This window comes from Epinephelus fuscoguttatus, linkage group LG22 (genome assembly GCF_011397635.1).
Source record: "Epinephelus fuscoguttatus linkage group LG22, E.fuscoguttatus.final_Chr_v1".
NCBI lineage: Eukaryota > Metazoa > Chordata > Actinopteri > Perciformes > Serranidae > Epinephelus > Epinephelus fuscoguttatus.
In genome coordinates this window covers 28,683,895-28,706,566 of record NC_064773.1, presented here as the reverse complement: position 1 = coordinate 28,706,566, position 22,672 = coordinate 28,683,895, and the positions used below count along the sequence as shown (strand labels likewise).

At 41.0% G+C, this 22,672-nt stretch overlaps 1 protein-coding gene across 10 annotated transcripts in view; it reads right to left on the bottom strand.

The window, feature by feature from the left end:
• Window positions 1–4,066: 4,066 nt before the first annotated feature.
• osbpl8 (oxysterol binding protein-like 8) overlaps window positions 4,067–22,672 on the bottom strand; it is a 121,924-nt gene continuing 103,318 nt past the window's right edge. For 8 of the 10 annotated variants that reach the window (XM_049566152.1, XM_049566155.1, XM_049566153.1 and 5 more), the window contains 15 exons: window positions 21,487–21,652; window positions 21,139–21,364; window positions 20,460–20,644; window positions 19,368–19,449; window positions 19,157–19,255; window positions 18,866–18,962; window positions 18,603–18,701; window positions 18,249–18,346; window positions 16,705–16,794; window positions 16,286–16,422; window positions 15,895–16,080; window positions 13,403–13,556; window positions 11,413–11,515; window positions 8,927–9,032; window positions 4,067–8,838 (listed from right to left, as the gene is read on the bottom strand). In XM_049566152.1, the coding sequence (XP_049422109.1) occupies window positions 8,709–8,838; window positions 8,927–9,032; window positions 11,413–11,515; window positions 13,403–13,556; window positions 15,895–16,080; window positions 16,286–16,422; window positions 16,705–16,794; window positions 18,249–18,346; window positions 18,603–18,701; window positions 18,866–18,962; window positions 19,157–19,255; window positions 19,368–19,449; window positions 20,460–20,644; window positions 21,139–21,364; window positions 21,487–21,652 (1,958 nt within the window). In that variant the 3' untranslated portion in view covers window positions 4,067–8,708. The remainder of the gene's footprint in view (window positions 8,839–8,926; window positions 9,033–11,412; window positions 11,516–13,402; window positions 13,557–15,894; window positions 16,081–16,285; window positions 16,423–16,704; window positions 16,795–18,248; window positions 18,347–18,602; window positions 18,702–18,865; window positions 18,963–19,156; window positions 19,256–19,367; window positions 19,450–20,459; window positions 20,645–21,138; window positions 21,365–21,486; window positions 21,653–22,672) is intronic. The other 2 variants (XM_049566154.1, XM_049566162.1) reach the window with 1 other exon arrangement.

Sequence of the window (22,672 nt, the reverse complement as noted above, 5' to 3'; positions counted from 1 at the left end):
CCTAGCTGGGCTAGCTGTGGATTCCAAATCCAAACGAGGAAAAGTCTCGGTGGACAAATCTGTTTGCTTTCATTAGCAATGCTACAAAGTTAAAGTACCAAATAATCAAAAATAGCCAACTGCAGAATACTCACCTTGGGCTGAAACAAATAAATGCTCATTTAGATCTATTAGTAAAGTTGATAGGCTCAATTTGACTTGTGTTACCTTCACTATGAGGCTCATATGTGTTTTGCAGCTCCAGACAGATTTTTTTCCCCTTTTTGGCCAAACAAGGCTCTCTTGATAATAAAGGTTGCTGACCCTGTCTTCGAGGCTCATTTAGGGGGGTAGATTGGGAAGGAGGTGCAGACTTGGCGCTGCCTTTGAGTCTTCTGAAGGACTCATGTTTGTGGTTTTTTGAAGGAAGTGACACCTTTGACCTCTGTTCTGTAGATAAAAACCAAAGATTAAACCTACATGTAATAACTGTCTGGAAGAACATCAGCAGAGACAACAGCAACTTCAGTATTATTATCGGAGAGTTTGCAGTTAGATGGAGAGAATTGGAATAAGAAGAACTGAATATTCCAATTTATTTGGTTGACTGGTAAAGAAACTCTTCAGAAATGTTATCTCCAATTTAATCAGCTATTAAATATATTGAAAATCAGAAATGGAATAGATAAACTAGACTCCATCTCTCCTTCAGGCTTTCCTCGCCTCCCTCCCTCCATAGCAGCACCTTGTTGATGCAAAGCAGGGGAGCAAAGTAGGGAAGGGACAGACTGGGGATTGGTATCAGATGTTTTGTTGTTATCTGAGATGGACAGGAAGGACTGTTCTGCTCTATCAACCTTCGCTGACGTCCTTGGCTGAGGAAGTGACACTAGGGACGCCTTGCCAACAGATCCAAACAACTATCTGGATTGATGGGGGCTGCTCAGGCTCACTTGGACGTCACTTTCAAAGATGTCTAGGTGCGGTTTGGTGACTTCAAGAACAAAGGGTGGATGCTGATCCCAGTTTGTTAACTTCCACATGTAAGAGTTTTAGAAATAGATTTCTTCTCAAAAATTTCAAGTAACAATTTTCCTTTGCCTTCAGAAAATCCTTGTTGTAACGGACATCTCTCTCTGAGGCTGTTATGAAACAACCAATGGCACTTCCATGGAGAGTAGCCAACTTACGGCTAGCTGGCTACCCTTAGCTCAGAATATGACTAGCCTGTTAGCTGCCCCTGCATCGCAGTTGGCTAGTAGAAAGCGCTTTGTGCTGTTACATCATTTATTATTGGCTACATCAATACTGACATAAGTAATTTGGCAAGCTCGCTAATTGATACATCCGCTCAGAAGACCAGAGACTAAGAGCACATGGTAACTGGCAATCATTTTTTGTTTTGGCAAGTCAGAGGCTTACAGTTGTCTGTTACTCAAAAACTAATTTCATTAATACCCTTCCTAAACCATCTGTCAATCAGTTCTTAATTCAGCAAATCATTTCACAGTATAATAAAAGGGGAGGTACACAACTTACGCTTGGGGATTTTCATTGCTTTGCAGACAGTGTTGCCAACTTGGCGACTTTCTCGCTAGATTTAGCAACTTTTCAGACCCTCTTAGCGACTTTATTTCTAAAAAGTGAAAAAAGAGAGAAATAAATTATGTTGTAATTCATTCCCATGCATGCTACTCAGAATACCCACAGCCTACTGACACCCCGCCTCACTCTCCGCCGCCAGGACACTACTTCCCCTGGAGGAGGGAGGATGGCAACTCGGATCTTAGCTACTGTAGCAACTCAAATTCAGTCACCGTGAACTCCAGCCCTGAGGAATAACGGCAGCAACAGCACGTTAACTAATCCAACTGGGACTCGATCAGACCCCCCGCATTTTTTGTGCTCTGTTTTGCTCTGACTGAATTCGAGTTGCTACGGGGCGCTAAGTAGAGGTCCGTGTCAACCGGGCTGCTGCTGCAAAATGTATACAGAAACACAGCATGTGTGGATTCTGTGTTGTTGTGGGTGCTGGTCATTTGTTGATGTTAGCGGATTCCATTTCTTAGCTAATGTTAGCTAGTGCACATACATCCTTTGGATTTACCTGTAAAATTTGTCCAGAGTCCTTTACATAGAAGTCAGTCTAGAGGCTGTCACACCCAAGTGAGAAAGTCAGGGAAGGGTTCAGATTTAGTGTTATGTCAGAACCTGTTCACCCATTGGCAATAAAAACAATCAATACATATCAAAAAAATTACATTAAGTATCTTTAAATCTTGAAGCTGTCAAATCCTTTTTATTGTAATCCCTATTAATAATAACTCACTCATAATCTTGGACAAGTTCAAAATCTTAAGCAAAGACAACTGAACTATAATTACAGATATAGGTATACGCTTTACATTTCTAATATCACAAATATGTAAGAGGCCAAGTGTCCTGTCTCTTGTAATTCTCTGTCTTAATATTCGGTCTTGTCCTTTGTACTCACCCATAATGGATAAATAAAGTAGTACTGATTTATTATTAAAATATTTTAATACATACACACAGAGAGATCCCGTTCTTACCTTCATGCTGCTGCAGCCCAGTCTCCTGCCTCTTGTTTCTTTAACAGCTAGAGGTTAGGTGTCTTGCTGAAGGACTCATCCCTGAACATGAAACTGCAGAATTTCAGCCTCAACCTCTGTGACCTCCACGCTGCCTAGAAAGTGTCAGATTATTAGAAACAATGGTGAACCTGGGAGAGGGGTCACAGCTGGATGGAGATGTGAGTGGTTCAAGAAAAGACTTTATCCCCCTCTAATGGTGGCTGAGCTGTTTTACAGTCAACATGTTTTATCACTTGAATTGCCAAAGATTTCACATAATAAAGCCAAATAATACTAGTTTATAAACACATGTTCATGCTCATTAACCTAATTCATGTATTTTCATCTTAGAAAAAAGAAAAATGAAGGATAAAAATTCAAAAATATAATTATATTTATTGCTATTCCAATAACTATTATTTATTCCACACATGTATTTTAGCACAGCTTTAAGAATACATTGTGTATGTGATCCTTTGAATCCTCAAGTATAGAAAGTAAATCTCTGAAAGAAACTAACAAAATAAAAAAACAGTTGAAAAATTTTGAGATCTAGTGCACACAAGTTCATCAGATAGGGAATGCAAAGTTGTTTGTTGCAGCTGGACAAAAAAGCACATTAAATTAAAATGAAAGAAAAATCTTCAGTTCCTTTATAACCGGAAGAAGATTAAATTGTTTATTTGATGATAAGATGGCAATGAAGTAAACAACTCCAAACAAACTTAAATAAATCAGATTTACATTTATAAAATCCCAAACCAATTCTCTTTGAATGATCTCTCTCTCTCTCTCACTGACACACACACACACACACACACACACACACACACACACACACACACACACACACACAATGATTTTATTCCATGTATCAGGGCTGTTTCAATCTATTTTCACTTTATGCATCTTATTGTTATTCATTTATTTCCCACCATTTGGTTTTCTGATGCTATTTAGATCCTTTTCCCCAATCCAGCCTATATTCACTTGCTTTGACCTCGCCTACACTTTTAAGTCATTTGCATAATGACACCATGCTTATGTTTTGGTCTAGATTCTATCTATACTGTGAAAAAATTAAATGCAACCCTTTTGTTTTTGCACCCATTTTCACAGGTTTCAGTTAAAGAGCTAAGAGTTTTTTCAGGCACTCAATGGAGGCTGTTGCCCGTAACTGAATGTTCATTTCACTATCATAAGCCGTCCCCAGTGCTGTCTCCCTGAATTTGGCACTACATCCAACCAGCATCACAACAAAAGTGTTGCATTTAAATTTTTGATCAGTGTAGTTGCACTTCTTTGCAGTTATAAAATTCCACATAAATATAATGGACAGATAATCTAAAACTCCACCAAACACAGACAGGAGACCCCAGGATGTCATTTGTTTTTATTCTGTGTTATGTTACACGTGACCATAAACTTCAAGGAAGTTATAGTTGCCATGGAGATACAGTAAATATATTCACGTACTCAGATAGGAAAAAGGGTGTGTGTGTGTGTGTGTGTGTGTGTGTGTGTGTGTGTGTGTGTGTGTGGAAAGGGGGTGGGGGCAGTTGACATTGACAGTGTGCACAAGTTGAGGACAGTCGCTTGTGTGTGACGTCAAGTAATGAAGAGTGGGATAAAACCAATTTTAAAATCAGCATTGAAAACAAGTAAAGAGAACACTGACCGAATGCTACAAGCAGAAAAAATGAACATAAACCCACATACAAAAAGAGGAATAAATAAAATGTATTATTTTACAGATACAGCAACGACAACAACAGACGGCAGAGATGTTTACTTCCCTCTGAATTTGGTGTGTGAGAGAGCGAGAGAGGGACGAGGACGACAAAGGAGAGGAGCGGTCTCTCTCCCTCCCTTTCTCTCTACTGTGGCAGGAATCAGCATCCGGAAACCTACGGGTGAGTTGCTATGGCGATGCTTCAGGAGGGGAAGGCAGGAGCTGGGTGGGGCGGGTTGAGCTTCGGAGCTGGAGTCGGACTTGTTTCTAAGGCTTCGTATGGCACGTCCGCTCTAAAACACTACAGTGACTACAGCCACCACAAGGGTCCCAGTCTGAGTCCCACCCACCAGTCTTTTTATTCTACATCATTCCCTTCATTAGTGGTCCACTTTGAGACTTGGACACTTTGTATGCTCCACACCACACCCCCTCCAAATCCCTGCCGACCTCCTATCACCTCCCCTTAACCCCCTATCTACCCCCTCCCCAGTCCGACTCTAGAAGGCACTGGTATTTCTCCACATTCTAACATCTGGATTCTCTATTTAAGATGAGCGATCGAGGCAATGAGGATACACAAAAATACACGTACAGATACACACGGGCCAGCCGGGTAACGTAACGGGGGTACAGCTGGCTCCCGACCATGCCACCAGTCTTTCTTAATACCTGTGTTAGCATTACAAAGATTTCTTCGCTCAACAGTCTGCTGACGGCGGAGGCAATTGGAAATGTAAACGTCGACAAGGCTAACATCATGACAGGCCAAGAGATATACAAAATCAATGTTCAGATACGCTCCATAAGTGGCTTGGATCTTTTTGGATTGCCTCAATTAGTAGTTATTTACTTGCTTCTTAAGAGAAAATCCTGACAGACTGTTGCCCCCTTTTCCACCAAATTATCTCTGGTTCTGAAACCGGTTCCGTTCAGGATTCTTTGAACCTTGGTGTTATCTGGCAAACCAGAGATAGACCAGACTGCTAAATCATGAATTACATTGATTACCTGCAAAACTTTTGTTCTGTTACAACAGATATTTGCTTTTACCTCCAAAACAAGCACAAGCCAACTATTAATGATACCATTGCTCTGTTTGGTCTGACAGTTTCTCAATCGACTTCTCCATCTTCTCTTTCCAATCTGTAGAATATGTCATGCCCACTGATGTCGTCATAGTTCGCACCTCATGTCAAGGAAAACCTACTATTTTTGGTTCTAGCTAAGAACCAACTTATCAGACTCAGTACCTGTTTATTTTCGGCCAAAATGCTCAGAAGGATTCAAAATTAGTTGCTGGAACTGGAACAAAACCCGTTCCATGTTGGTGGAAAAGGGGTATGTGTGGTCAAAACGTCAGGTAAGGGTTCTAATATGCCGCCTTTATCCTTGGTTGAGTTAACAATTTAGACTGCTGGGAGAAGAGTTAGTTTTTTTATTTGATAGTGCTGAACACACCCCCTAACTCAGTCAGTCCTCATAAGTCATAGTCCTCATAAGCCTGTACATTTTCAGGCTACATGTCCCTACAATCATTTTCGAATCTTTGAAATCCATGTTTCCAGAGAAGAAGGCAGCAGATTGGAACCCCAGTGTATTTTCACAGAATTTACAAAACCTTATGCAACTACTGCTGAATAACAGCAACGTCTTGAGGCCATCTGGATAAATTTACGTTAGGAATCTCATTGTGTACCCCACTAATGTTTATTTTTTTTGCCCATGTCCGTGTGTATCTACAGAGCAGTGGACAAAAAGACACACAAGGTTGAAAAGACTGGCTTGTGCACAGAGCGTGGGAGTGTCTATATCGTGAACCTTGGTGTTGAAACGCCACGCGCTACTCGCGAGGAAACGAGCCGTCCCGTCAGATATTTACACAGTGAACGGGGTCGACTCCTATTCTACACACTGAGTTTGGCTGGTACTTGCGTACATTTGGAATGGTTTACTGTGGTGATTGTAGTACTTAGAAAAAAGAGTCTATCTCCTCCTCCCACTAGTAGCTTACTAATGTGTCTATTCTAGATTTCCTGGTTAACATCTGAGGCGCAAAAGCACTGAAAGCGATGACCGATGCTCTGAGTGTGACTTTGCCATGACGGTGCTGCAGTCAGCAGCTAAGGGAAGAGTTAAGGGTTTTCTCTTACATGACTTGGTCTGGAGTCTGTTTTACATTTGGAGACAATTCTTAAAATCAACTAGTCTTGACATTTCAAGTTTTTGTCTATATGGTTGCACAACTCAACATTGACATTTAAATAACTAATTTTAAAGGAATAGTTTATTTTAGGTAATACACTTACTCACTTTGTTGCCATAAACTAGATGAGAAGATTGAGCAGTCTGTACAGTAAATATGAAGCTAAACACAGCAACCACTTAGCTTAGCAAAAGGTACAGTGCCCGGCTCTGTCTAAAGGTAACAAAATCCACCTACCAGCACAACCCAAGCTTTTTAATTAACGTTGTATCTCATTTATTTAATTTATACAAAAAGTCATGTGTAAAAAGTTGTGGTTTTATTGGGGGGTATGCTCTGGACTATTTCTAAGTTGGGCACAGTCACTTCCCAAAGTCTCCGGTGGTTGCCTTCACAGTGATGTCAAGAAATAGCCCAACACTTAACTCCCTATAAAACCAATACGTGTACGTGTAACGTTAGCTAGCTAGCTAGGTAGCTAAAGAGACACTGGCATACTAACAAATTCTTTTGTTATGCTTGTTATTCAAAAAAGAGAACCATAATACATTGGAACAACGTTAAATTAGGATAATATGATGGCTATTGTAATTTTGAAATCTTTTTTAACAAAGAAAATACATTTGTGTGTTTCTTTTGTTGCTCATACAGCCGATGGTTTCTCATAACACTCAGCGTAAAGTGTGCTTCTGAAAAATGTCATGTAGGCCTAACAGTTTGCCCTTTCCCTTTATTCCAAAGAAAATCAGGACACCCTACCCCGAGATGTGAACGCACAAAATGGAGGGGTAAGGCTAAGCAGTAGGGGTAAAAGGTGTATTGGTCCTCAGTTACCTTTATCAGAGCCGGGCTAGTTGTTTGTCTTTGCTTTAACTCCTTATGCTAAGCTAAGCTAACCTGCTGGTGGTCGTATTGAATGTCAATATATGAGAGGAGTATCAACCTTCTTACCCAACTCTCTCAAGAAAAAAAAACCCCGAGTGCATTTCTTCTTCTATTCCTTTAACTTGCCATTTGGTCTATGAAGGCAGATGAAAATTTTATACGACATCATTTCGCTTTGCTGACGTTGATTAAAAACATATTAAGTCCCTTTACCTGAAACTAGGGCAGTGTTCACTGAAACTCATGATAAATCACAAAAATCATTTTTTTTTATCCTTCGGTTGATGCTCCAGACCTCCTCAGAGCAGAAATGTAAAAGATAGAGTGCAAGTTGAACTGATGAAAAACTATATTAACACAAATATCTGACGTTTCCAGTGCATTTGTGCCTTAGGATAAAATACTGTACATAGGGCTAAATAATGTCCTAATCACACTCCTCTGTCTGTACATGCTACCTACAGTACACAATGACGCTGTGTTAAACATCTGGCTTTTTTCTTTCAACATTGACTTTGTATGCAAAAGGTCAAGTTCAATTATACAGCAGAAATTATAGCTTCTGTTCCTTTGACAATATCACTTGTGTTATTTGTCTTCCCCGTCCATTTCCACGCGTGGAAACCCCAGCCGTTATCAAAGTATCTGACAATAAAAAAATAAAAGTCACATAGATTGGACCACTTTGTTTTTCTCTCCCTTATCACCGCTTTTTTGTTCCAAGCAGACCCCTATCACAAAGGACACCAAGAAAAGGAACAAAATGTTAAAAAGAACCAACATTAAAATTAAAACTTTTTTTTTTTTTTTTTAAATGTGTGTTACCATCTGAGTCGTGGTACTCGTCTCTATGTTAAAAGGTTCCCTGTCATTTGAGGTGAAATGTGAATCACAGAGTAGTTTCACTCCATTGGAAAAAAAACCAAACAAACAACAGCTAAAAAATGGCTGCTGTCTTTGCCTCGTACATCAAGGCAAATAAATGAGCTCCAGAGTGGCAGTCAAGACTTCATCGCACAAAAAAATCTCCCCTCCAACTACCTCTCCTTATCGCTGCTCCTCTTCGCTTTGAAATCTGTGGATCTCCCCAGAGTTTTGGAATGGACTGGTTAAAAATAAACACGTTTTAAAAAAAAGTCTCTCTTTGTGTGGGGGTCTCCACTTTTCTGGACGTGTGTAGTTGGACTTAATAAAGACAGAGAGAAGAGAGGGCAGAGTTCACGTCTCTTAGTCTCCCATTGTGACGCCTGATGTTCGGAGAGTGTATAAGTGTGTTTGTGTGTGTGAGGGCATCACTCTCTCTGTATGGCTGCTACTTGAAGACATAGTTGATCAGGACCTGAAGGAGGATGAGGAAAAAGATGATGACGTAGTCACGCTGCTGGAGGAAAGAGGCGCCTTCCACCCGGCCTGCCGCACGACTCCGCAGCACACTGATGTTCCTACAAACAAACAAACAAACAAACGATAGTTAATGTATGTGTATGTCACATCATGTACATGGTAGAGTGTGACTCATGCCCTCCTCACCTGTTAATGTCCTCCTGTGTCTTTTTTATAGATTCAATGGCACTTTGAAGTTCACTGAGGTCTGCTCCTTTTTTCCTCAGCCGGCTGTTATGCTTGTTTTTGTGTCCTGCAACAAAGTGTATCAAACATGGTTTCTGCAGTTTTTACCAAATCATATTGAAGACCCTTTTAAAAGGCGCGTGTCCATACAGTGTTTTTCATCAACAGGAAAGCATTGGCAAGGCCCTGGGGAGAGCTTTATCCCACATTATATTTTAGTTTTGTCAGTGCTTCTGAGCTGTATTTAACAATTATTTCGAGTAATATAATCGGTTTATGCCACGTGGACCAATTCAAAATTGGTCAATAAATAGATTTAAAGATTGTGCTCATTTTAAGGTTCATACTTGCAGCAAACTATTTTTGTGTGTCCCTTTGAGATTATTTTGTGTCTCTTCTCTGAATTTTTTATTTTTTTTTTTAAACGCAGCAAAGCATTTTCACGACTTTAATTTATTTATTTTTGAGTTTGAGTTAAGGGGTGGAGAATTGGGGGACAAACTGTTTGATTGTCACAGTCAAGACTTCGTTTCCATCAGTTAGTGGTCAGATTAATCAGAGCTGATCAGATTAGATTGATGGAGAGTGTGAAAGCCAACTTTCTTCTGCTGCTATTACACACGTTAGACCCACGGCTAGACCATGGTGCGCGCAGTTCGAATGGGAATTCAGCCTGTTTCAGCCTCATTATTTGAATCTTTTGCCATGTTGAATATGAACATCTGACACTGTAACATTACATATACTGTATATGAAGGAAATAAAGACAAGCATAATAGGTCCCCTTTAAGTTTTTACTATTATTGACACTTGCCTCAGAAAGGCTATTAGTTTTCCAGCTACTATGGCTAGCAAAAGCAGCAGTAATTGTAATTTATGAATAACTTTTCCTGACAACCCAGCTCAGTTTATACCCTAATAAAGCCTTTTTAGGGGGGAACTACATTCATTACTATTTAAGACTTTTAAAGACCTGCAGATAACCTGCTAAAACTAACACGTTAAAGCAATTCTCAGTTTTTTGTACAAACATCAGGTTTGGAAAAAAGCACCAGCAACCAGCTAAATGCTAACCTTATTAGGTTAGTGTTTATTATTATTATTATTTAAGATTCTAAGGCCGAGTATGGATATTCTGATTAAATTAAACATGAAAATCAAGCAAGTTCCTACAACTTGACCTTCACAGGAAACTGGTCCACATCATTGGTCCGACAGCCCATTAGTCCGACATCCCATTAGTCCGATAGTCCGCGGTGCTGAACGGCTCCCGGCGGGCATATTTCTGCCTTGATGGTGCACCGCGACCGGCTCTGGGTCAGCTGGGAAAGGCTTGAGGCGGAGCAGGCTCACAGCTTATGTGTTTGCCGCTTTCTTTTTCATTTTAACCCACACCATGATCTTTTCCTGACCCTAACCAAGTGGTTTTTGTGCCTAAACCTAACCAGACCTTAACCACAGGGCATCATGATGATTTCGGAACAATGGGACTTCGGAACAATGGGTTTAATATGGTCGGAACAATTGGATGTCGGACCAATGGGCAGTTCCCACAGGAAACGCAGATATAATAACTACCACCAGAGTGTGCTGTTTACTGATGCAGTCTCAGCCTACTCTAAGCCTCTGAAATCATTTGGTGTTTGCAGATTGGTTGAAAAGTGATCATGTATAACCAGTATTTCCACACTATTTCCATGATGACATTTTAACATGCAGTTATGACCTGCTTCTTGGGCTGTTGTGTGTCTGTAATGAAAACATGGCACAGTAACTGTGATATTTAGACCATATAACCAAATGTTGATTTATTACTTAACTAGAAATACTGACATGTAGTTTGATGCTGACGTGCAGTTAAGTTTGTTTTACAGTTTATATCCATATCTGTGAAAACATGGATGCTTCACACACATCTTCAACCCAGCAGCACAGAAGATCTACAATCAAGACAGTTTCAAGGTGGGCACCCAAGATTAGTGTCACCAATTCAGTAGGATGCTGAATAATGGCAAGAAAACATTATGATGTCACAGTGAAGCTGTCCTTTGACCTTTTGGATATAAAATGTCATCACTTCATCATTATATCCTATTAGACCTTTGTGTGAAGTTTTGTCAAAATAAGCCTGTGAATTCTTGAGTGATGGCCAAAAACATGTTAAGTGAGGTCACACTGACCTTGACATTTGACCTTCGACAACCAAATTCTAATCAGTGTACTCTTCAGTCAAAGTGGACATTTGTGCCAAATTTTTAGAGGCTGTTCAAGGTGTTCTTGAAATACTGCGTTCACAAGAATGGGACCGACAGAAGGGACAACTCGAAAGCCTTATGCCTCCAGCTACAGCTAATGCAGGTGTGCAGGCATAAAAAAATACTACTCATGTTAGCATTGTGTGTGTGTGTGTGTGTGTGTGTATGTGATTGTACATGACCGTGACTTACGTTCACTGCCAGACGAGTCTTGGCGGTCGGGTTCGGGTGAGGAGCAGCCGCTCTCTGGGCTCTTCGGCTTGTCGCTCTTGTGTTTCCTCTTTGGCACCGTTACCTATACACACATGTTGGGATACACACATAAGCACGCACAAACACACAAAGAGAAATGGGTCAAACTAACAGGCCGCACACATGAGAGCACATACAAACATATCTTAGCGTCCGCACAACTACAGACTCAAGAATACAAAATAAATAAATAAAAATAAGCAGAATTGTTCACAGGCATATCAATACAACAAAATGGTGTTATGATGCAAGACCTACCCCCCTTACAAACACACACACACACACACACACACACACGCCCACACAAACATGCTAGTCGGCGCTCTCACATCAATGACCGTGTAAGGCATGCTGGTACATCAGTCACATCTGTTTATAACACTCAACAAGCGTCTGAAATGAACCAAACCTGCCAAGAGCTAGAACATTTCAATAATTAAATTCAAAGGGATTAAAATCTGAACAGATTACAGCTCTTAATCTTAATGGTTTATTTGATGTGATGCAATTTTTCAGGCCCGGAGTCTCTGTCTAACAATCTGACAGATTTTAAGGTTGATTTAAGGTCAGCAGCACCAGGCCTGTCCCTATAACTACTTTTGACACATGATATACTGTCCCAGAAATAATGGCGACAAACAATTTTGTTGTCATTTTGAGACTATTTGATGCCACTGATGTTATGATAATACAACAGCATAACAATGCAAGAACACTCTTTCAAAGAGAAGTGAACTTTTGAATCTTTAGAATAATCCGACATTTGAATTGGAATATATAAATGTTTTTTAAAAAGGAATATACACAACAAAGTTTATATAAAATCATAGTACCGTTGTTGGAGTAGCCCAATTTCAATTAGTTTGAGATTTAATAAAAAATTAATTGATGTCTTAGCAAAGCTAAGCTAACACCACAGTTTCCTCTACAATCCAGCTGTTGTGCTGCAGTCTGCTCCTGGGGATTGACTGCCTGGGAGCCTGGGGGTTTGCTGGTGGATTTATGGAGTGGAGGATGAAATTTTTGGAGGGTAAAAACTACACATGACAGACTTCTTGGCTCATTGCCGAGGGTTGTCAAGCTAACAACTATCAAGACTGTCTCTCTTCCACTCAAAAAGTGCAGCTGCAGGCTACCAGTAAGCTACACTGTGTCGTCTTTCAAGTGTTGTATTATTTTTCTTTGACTCACGCCAATACACTTTGAGACTTGGCAGGTGGTTGCTTTGAACACACAAAGAACGAAACAGTTTCACAGACTCCAGACACACAAGCAGCAATCACAGCGATCGCACCGCAGCAGCCTGTAGCTCCTCAACATGACATGAACACGGAGCAGATCGGTAGAGGTGGAGATTCAGTGAGCGAGCACGACAGAGACAGACAAGATGAAGACATGAACAGGTGAAGGGTGAGGAGGGCATGAAGACACCCTGAAGCAACTAGATGTCGATGGCGGTTGTTGGTCTGTTCTGTAATGGATGTTCTCTCTTCAGACTTTGTATGGGAGAAAACATCATATGGAGCAAAAAATAACGTTGCTCACTCCGTACTGAGATCTGATGGTGTCACAGTCAGTGAAACATACTTGAGGAATGACATTTAAACCCTCACAAGGGTTTATAATCATTTCACTGCATTATGACACAGCAAGAACAGGAAGGAGAACATCAGGTTATCCACTTACATCAGCATGCACTTTGACATACCCATACAGAGAGAACAGCAGGTGCCAGGGTACGAAAAGAAAAAACAGAAACAAACAGAAAAAAAAAGACAAAAAAGGAGCAGAGGCGACAACGGCGATGGTGGCACACAGAGAAGAAGCGACAATGAAGACGGTGCACCGGGTGCTGCGTGGAAGGTGGTTGAGGCGGCGAGTTGCTTTTTTTTTTTTTTTTTAATGGCGGTTTTCGATCGGGACAACCTACCTGGCACTTGCAATTGTCCCTCCGTGGCCCCTGGTTACTCAGACTAATAAGACTGCCAGAACGTACCATAGGGGTGCGGTGTCGGACCTTGGTCTGGATACAGCCGTCTTTCTCAAACTGGATCAGGTCGTTTAGCGGGTCCCATGGCCTCGTGCTGCGGAGGGGGCCGAGAGACACAGAGGGTGAGATGAGGAGACATAGAAGAGGGAAATAGTCAAACACATGGGGTAAACCACGATAGAGTCAAAGAAATACGAGTGAAAGAGAGTGTATGGAAGAGAAGAATGTGAAATGAAGAAGCAGATAAAGAAACAAAAAGAACAGAAGAGACCAGTGAAGACCACTATTATTCATGACATTCTACCACCTAGACAACTGTCCTGTTTATCATACAACAATAAAAGCTGTTTACAGAATCCATCGTCCTACATCATCAAGAGCAGTCACACAGCCCCCTGGACATTCTCCCTGCAGTTATAAGGAATTGGCACTAGATGGCACCCTGTCACACTAGATAATTTAATATGGAATTTAAAGAAAATGGGGAAGCTTTAAACTTAACTGCCTTATATTAGTACCAATTATAAGATGGGAACACAGTGTATTTTCAAAACCAGGTGTGAGCATGACAATTTAGAGGATAGATTTCTTCTTGCCTTTAGATCAGTGGTTTCAACCTTTTTCCTTCAGGGACCCTTTTTCTATCATTGAGTATACAGACAAACTCTGACTACGTGACATTTTTTATGGATATCTCATATGAATATATTTATTTATTTATTTTTTTAAAAATCTTCATACATACTTAATAGCCTTTTTTATGACAAATTCAGTGTTTTCTGTTAGCTCTTTGGTTGTGTTAACGGCATACTTTTCTGGTGCAGGAAGAGGCTGTTGAGCAGAGAATGGAGGCTCTGTGAACACAGCCTGTATTCAGGTCTTAACCATGCCCTTATCCTGTGAGACTTTTCAAAGTTTATATCTTCAATAATCATCTAAACTTGAAAATACCTACTTGATTTAGTTTTCTTGACAGAAATGAATATACTGCTGAGATATAGGCCTAGTCTATATTTGAAAAGCAGTTTTTTTTTTTTTACACACTTTAAAATCAAGAAAGCCTCGCAACCCCCTGTGAAGCTTTGCGACACTAGTGGGGGTCAGGACGCCCAGGATGGGAACCAGTGCTTCAGATCATACTTGAGGTGACTGTGCTTTTCAAGCTGTTGCCCCCAATCTTTGGAATGCCCCCCCAATTTTACTTTCAAGTCCCTTGACTTGTGTGAAATTTTTTGGCATATTTGCCTTTAACAGACAAGATAGTCTCAAGTGTGAAAGGGGTAACCACTGAGCTACTGTGCACCTGATGTTTTCATCTCAAAATGTTTTTATTCACACAGGCTTTTGGTTAGCCAATCCAAACAGCTGATGACCTGTTTATTTGTCTGTGTCCTTGTTGATTAGCTGCTGCTGTGTTTTATCTTGTCAGCCCTGTGCTGTGTATTGTTGCTATCTGTTTTTATTGCTTTTACTGTGTAATTTCTGTTTAATGCTGAGCACTTCATGATTTTGGTTCCGTGAAACCTGCTACACAGATGAACTTTCCTTACTTACTCGCAACCAAAGCATCAACAAGCATTACTGTCTTTTTTTATTACTGCAGGGTTTTTATTATGTTTGATGAAATGTATATAATTAGTGAGATTTTCTATTATCTATTTTATCATTATACAAATGCTAACATTTGAATATCCAGTTAATTATATCAAGATCCACAATCACAATTATTTAGTAAGTACATTTAAGGCCAATATATCAATGTCAGATTTTTTTAAAATCAGATTTTTTAAAATCATAAATCAACTGGTATCAGCCTAAAAAAATCTAGTATCAGTTGGGTAAAACTTGGGCATTGTCCTTCATGGCTAATGATGTTAAATCTGACACGCCAGATGGTTTGTTGGTACACAGAACAATCTGAGAAGTTGTCTGGAATCACTTTGGAAAAGGACGGGCACTTTCAAAAAATACTTGGCAGGTTATTGGATGAACCATCTGTCTATGATGGGCGGGTCGGGAGAACAGCAAAAACATCTTTTCCATTAAGAAAAGTCTTTAATGCCGTTCTTTGTTCCTCTTTTTTAATTAACTGCAGAATCTACACCTCTAATTTAACCTCTGGGGACTGGGAAACAAAAACATTACTTGAAGCCTCACAAGATGGATTTTCGTGTGATCTTGTTATCTCTGGATTCTGCCGTGTTCTCATAATACCACGAGGATCCAGCTGCCGTACCCAGTAAGATAATGTTCAGTCCATCAAAATGCATCTATAAGTAGTATGTGGTAGTACTGGGGTATTAGTAAATTCTTCAATAGCATAACTTAACCTGCAATGACACTCACAGAGTTCATCTTTTTTCAGGCTCTCTATAGAGAGGAGCCACCTTATTATTTCCTGTCATTGTAGAGGTAGTAGGGTAGTCACTCACTCGGCATATCTGTAATGCCACTCTCCGGTGACGGGGTCCTGCTCGAACAGAGCGGGGATCCACTCCTCACATTTGGCTTTCCGTTCGCGGGCGGACTTCCGCTGAACTTCCTCCAGGATGAACTTCTCATTGGTGGCCTCGGTCTGGTCCTTGTTGTTGATGGCTCGAGTCACGTGCTGCCACAGTCTGATGATTGAGAGGGAAAAGAGTCGTTAAATTTCTCTGCACTCACAAACGGAAAGAAGAGAAGACGCAGTAGAGGAGTAAGAGAAAAGCCTAAAGATATATCAAGATGCCAAAGAGTGATCAAGGTCAATTTGGTCGCAGACACTGATACAAAACAATACGCTATCATATTTGATACTCTGATAATAGTGAAGTTGAATGTCACCTTTCTGATTCATACTCTCCCTGCTCCTCTGGTGGGACGGTGCAGCGGGTCAGTCGACTCTGCCTCAGCTCTGGTGTCGGGTTCCAGAAAGTATCCATCGTCCCCGTCTTCTTGTCATTGATGAAGATCTCACTGTCCTGTGAGGACAAAGTCAAAAGGCTCTCTTTACTTGCCTAATGACAACACAAGACACAAACTACAGCACAGTGCAGCTGTTATCTGCATTAGGTACTTAGTTTAGAAGCAACGGTCTAATAATCTAAAATTAATTTTAAAGAGAAAAAGGTCTGCCGATCACAGAAGGGGCTAGCATGTAACTCAGGCATGACTTGAACTCTGCTTGTTGCATGTTTTATATAGCTCAGGATTTATTATGCAACAAGCAGCAGTCAGAGGAATGTGTGAAGAGCGTGTCTTACCCAGTGTCCTTCTAGCGTGGCTAACACCTCCTTCCCCAGCTTGATCTTTCCAGAGACCTGATTCACACTGTCACTGCTGCCCAGGAATGGCTGGAGGAAGAGACGAGGAGAGAGGAGGAGCAGGGATAAAGAGGGGAGGAGAAAGGAGGAAGAAAGAAGGAAGGCAGGGAAGGAGGAGGGGGTAAGGAAAGAGATATGGAAAAGAAAGGACAAATACAGCAAAGAAAAGAGTGGGAAAAGGAGGAAGAAGAGAGGACAAACAAAAAAAGGTGTTGAAGGCGAGAGGTGAGGGATGGGAGAAGAACAAGGACATAGGGGGTTTTAAGAAGGGCAGAGGAAGGAGAGATACATGCACACATAAGGTTTACTGTTGCAGTTACTATGGAGAAAAATACTGTTGTTTATGTCTCATTTGATCTGCATTTATAAGTCCATTTTAGAAAGTCTGAGTGCATTTAGGGTGTGTCCAACTTCACTTTGCTGGTTAAACGGCGCATAATCTGGGTGCAAAGTAAGGTGCAAGGCACAAAGGGCTTAGTCCCTTAATTATTCACAGCTGCGTATTAGGTGTAACATGAGTTCAGCCGACCAGAGTGTCATCTCCACATTTGCTTTAAAAGCCAGGTGTGCCTACAGCTGGTGCACTGAGATTTACATGGTGAATCCAGCAAATCGCAGCAATGAGCAGGTCTCTGCTCAGAATAATGCAGTAAGAGCAGTAGCGTCACTGCAGCAAATATAATGGGACATTCAAGCAGCAAAACATAAAAGTGTAGTGGTGCAATCTCTTTCTACTGCCTTGAAATACGAATACACGTGCCTGACCACACTGCAATTAAGACCTAAATGCCAATCTGAACACCGATTGGCGCAAGTATATTTGCTACTTAGACTTGACAATGACAATTGCGTCTGTTTGAAATGAACAATAACGCTGGGCTGCATGGAGCAGAACAAAACAAGTAATGGAGTTTGGACTCAACCTGCAACTTTTCTAAAGCATTTAAACACACATACTTTAATTAAAGACCGATTTAACAACAAAAGAAATCAACCTAGTAACCACCATCTACTTTCAATTAAACCTACCAATGAGAGTACATCAGCTGAGTGGTTCCAATGGGTGCACTGCATTCAATAGTACTCAATCTTCTCTACTAACCTACATGCACTCTGGTTTGCACTCTAAAAACCAGAGACACCTATCATGATTTGTATTTTAAATGGAAACGTACTGACTCCCTGTTTGCACTCTTTAACATGTACCTGTCGCTAGTTTGTGATGACATCATGCAGTCGACAGTGAATGGTGGTGTGGAGGATGGGGCGATTATCAGGGGGGAGAGGGAGTGGCGTGGTAGAGTTGGTGATGGTGTGGAGGGGTTAGACATCCAGAAAATTCAAGTGAGAAACAGCTTTTTATAAAAGACTATCTAAAAAAAGAAGTTTATTACTCCACAGCTCTAAAGCTCCTATTCTGTCAGCCGAGGACTGAAATGATTTACTACTCTTAAATAAGTTCCTTTTTTTAAACACAGCCATACCTTCAGTTTGAACTCGAGCTGAGCACTGTAGCCTGTTTTCTCACACGCAATGGTGATCTGACCACCCAGCTCCAGGGTCATGGTGCCATACAGGATGCCTGTCGGATAAAAAAAACATCATGGGGAATTTTACTCAGTACAGGTAAGTGGGGAAACTGACACAGGGCCAGAGAGTGGACCCAAACTATTTGTTGTAGGTGGATCTACAGCTTTCCAAATGAGCAAAGCAACATTATTAACGCAGATATCAAAGAATTTAAATACTGGACCAAATATTTTACAGAGTTCACAGCTACATTAAAGCTCGACTGATGTGGGACTGTGGTGTGAGGAGAAAGTCGGTTGCACTCTGACCTTTACAGTGAGCGTATGGCATGTTCATCACGTAGTCCTCCCCTCTGTTGAGAAAAGTAAGCCGAGCCTCCCCGTCTAATATGGCCGACAGGGAGTTTCCTAAAATGTGAACAGCAGCGGTTAGTGGACAGATGTGCTAACACGGCAAAGGGATAACAATCCACAGCTGAATAAATATTAGCACACATTGTCCTTTCATTCAAGATGCCTGAGGGTGGCATGAATTACATTTTAGTTTTGTGTGTGTGTGTGTGTGTGTGTACCATAGAACTTGGACTTGGCGAGGATGCTGCCACTGAGGCAGAATCCGTCCTTCCTGTTGCTGACGTAGAAGGCAGACACAGGAGGATGATGGGATACCTGAAGAAAACCACAGTGATGTAGTCAGCTTGAACACTACTCATCTGTCATAGATTTATCTTATCATGGATAGTCGATGTGTTCCAATGACCCAACTTGCATTGTGGGAGTTATCTGATACAGGTGGGATGAGCTCTTGACCAGTCAGATTGCTCGAAGTTAGTACTCTGCACAGTCATTGTTGCTGATGTTACCTGTTCTGCGATGTAGAACGTCTTGCTGTTGGTCTTCTGGTGGAGCCACATACAGCGGTACGTCTCTCCAATAATGGGGTTATAAGGCTTCTTCAACCCCTGTGGATTAAACACCAGCATGACATTTTAGTATAACAGATTGTATACAGAGAGCATTTCTACTCTGCAGCTCATCAACATGAAGTGGGCCGCACGTGTTTATTCTCCTGACCTTTGGCTTTTTGTAGAATCCAGAGATGTACCACTTCACCACCTTCTTCATTCGGTTGTAAGCGTTCTCTTCGATCGCAGCCCTGAGAATGAAACAAACAGTCCAAACTTTAAGTGATGCTCCTCTAGAACACGTGCTGTTTAACTCAGTGGGTAGAACTTTGTATAATCTACTATAATTCTCTTGATTCACAGAGCTTCATCAAATCTTCTGACAGAAAGACACATTCCATGTCCATATGTCACATTTTATACAAGTAGAACTACTGGCATCACACATTACAAACACCAAGGTATCGCAGGTAAATTAATCTCTTCAGACAAATGTCCGAATATGTATGCCAAATCTGTGGGCAACAATACAAGATTTTTATATGAGAAGCGTTCTGGTTTCTATCTGTAGTGCCAGTGGTATTGATCAATCATGTCTGAGCAGACTTCGTTTGTCTGCAGGTGAACAATCTGTGTGCAGAGCATTAGAGGCAAAAAGCATTGGCCGAAATTCAACCCAACTGACAATTATTTGGCTTTTTATTAGCTTTTTTCCCCTCTTATATGCATTCATATGCAGGTATCTGTTTCACTCTCGAGTCAAGTTGCTAATTAGACTGTAAACTATGACTGGTCCACGGAATTCCTTCAGCGTTCACTGTTCAGGAGGTTTTAACCAGGAGACAAACTATCTACAGAGGTGTCTCCGAATGTAGATACAAACGGCTCATTCTAAGGTGAGGTAAACACAACGGTTCTTATTTTCAGGTGCATTATACATTAAAGAAAACATATTCATTATATAATATTCCATTTCTGCCAATATATTCCCCTAAATCCTACACACTGGACATTTCATTGCATATTTAGCAGAAAGTGCTTGAGTTGCAAAATCTGCACTTTTCTCCCAATTTTAAAGTCCATGTTGGTTCTGCATGTGGTAAAAAATAACTTTAGTTAAGACTGTATTGAAGTCTGTTAAAGACACGGTGTGATATTTTGGTGTACATATTAAATACATTTATGAATTAGTAAAATTTAATAGAGCTGGAGGCTGGATTTCTCTGTTATTTATATTCCTTTGAAAAGCTTTAGTGCTTACTCTGACAGGAAGTCTGCGTGGTAGTAGTAGTCTGAGAGCTTGTCCAGAAAGGACCTTGGCTCCAGGATGAATGTGGGCAGCACCACTTTGGACAGGTCCATGCCAGGTCGCACCTGCTTCAGCAGAGTCCAGATCAGAGATTTATTCTCCTCTGATACCGTCTCTGTCTGGGCAGCCTCACCAGCCTGGAGAAAGACAAACACACAAGGGCAGAGGAGTGTTTTTTTTCTACATGTAGCTTGCCAACATACAACAGACATCTTAAAATACCCAGAAGCATTCACATTGTTGCACGAGTCTCCAAACTTTTATGAGACTGTGCAACTGATTTGCAAAATGAGGTTTTAATTAGCTCCTAACTATAAACATTTTGCCTCGGCTTCAGTAGGTGTTTAATTAATAAGCTGTCAAACCAACCCACACAGATCAAAGCGTGGCCATGTTACTGCTTTCCTAATAGCCCCAGCAGAGGAACATGCTAATTTCTCCTCATTATGCAACAGACTTTATAACAAAATTGCTTTTAGCTGCAGTTTTAATTCAAGCTGAAAATGAAAATGGTTTCCAGACGTCCTATGAGAATGTGGAGCAATGCTGCAATCTCAATTCATCGACGACATTTCTGATTAAAAGCTCTGTATGATAACAGTGGACTTGTTTCAAACTCTTTGTCGCTGACCTCTCCCAGCTCCTCATGAGACTGCTCCAGGTACGGGGTTTCCCGCAGATGTTCATTGGGGTCCAAGTCGATGTACGAGTCGTCTTGCCGCTCTGATGTATCGCTGTCGCTCTCCTCACTCTTCTCCAGGCCTTCTGGGTCTGACTCCTCGTGGTCCTGTTCACCCTCCCTGTCTGACTTGTCTGAGTACAGGTCTGGGTCTTTCAAATGGTCACTGTCGTTGAACCTGAAGGGAGGGTAGATTGGGTGGTATGATGTTCATGCAAATAATGTTACATTTGAAAAAGCTGGTATCTTAAAAGTTTAAGCGGAATATGTAGTTGTAACTTTGTTTTTTTTCCTACTCACTGGAAACCATGGATGTTGTGGGCTCGGAGGAGGCTGTAGAAATTAATGGAGTGTTCGCCGCCAGTGGCGACCGTGCTCATGTCCTCTTTCCCCTCGCGGATCATGGTCCTCTTCAGCAGGCTGGAGCACTTCAGGGCCAGCTCTAAGGCATCCATCCAGCATCGACCTGGGAGAGACATTCAGACTGATCACTGATATGCAACATTTATTTTCAGGCTTTGCTGTTGGTTCATTATCCTTTTTTAATAATGAGCAAAAGGGTTTGGTCAAAGTTGTTGTTTTTTTTTTTTTTTTTAAAATCACTTTGGCTCTTGTACTTATAATCACCCTTGAGCTCAATCCAGGACTGGTTACAGACATGCTACGTTTTAAAATAATTTTCATTTTGACATTTGATGTATTTGTATTGTAATATTGTGCTAGGGATGTACAGTAAATACCAAGTGATTCTAGATATCGTTTGACTATTCCAGCACCATGGGCAGAGACTCAGACAGGGAAAGAGTGGATTGGATGTTTCAGCACCATGGACAGAGTCACAGAGCAAGAAGGGCTGTGGCTCTAACCATTCACTAGTCCACCACTACGTATTAGGCTGCAACGATTAGTCGACTAACTGATGACTAATCAACTATTAAAATAATCAGTGACTATTTTAGTAGTCGACTAATCTGTTTGAGTCCCCACCATACACTGTATAAAGAGACAGACAACATGACAGCTCCCCAAATCTGAAGCCCAAACATTTTGATTGTTACCTGCTGGCTGGCTGCCCCCCCCCCCCCATTTGCTAACGGGGCTAATGACTCATACTGCAGCCAGCCAAAAAGTTACAGGTTTTCATTTTGGCTGTCCAAATAACTCCAAGTAAATCAGTAGATATATTAAGCCCTATTTGCATGGGTCTAGTATGACCTGGGGACCTCGAATAAGTTGTAGTAACTATGGAGGTTGTCTGTGATCTTAATTTCGTGTGAATCTGCCATGTCTGTAGTTTGTCAGGATAAAATTACACTGCAAATTACCCATCATATTTCACCAAACACACAGGTCATGTAATAATATCAATCCTGTTTATATCGGCATCTCTGTCATTTGGAGTTTCATTTAGGTCTTTCATTTTCTATGTGCCTGTTTTCTGCCTCTTTCCCAGTTGAGAATTACGGGGGCTGTGTTGGCAACTATA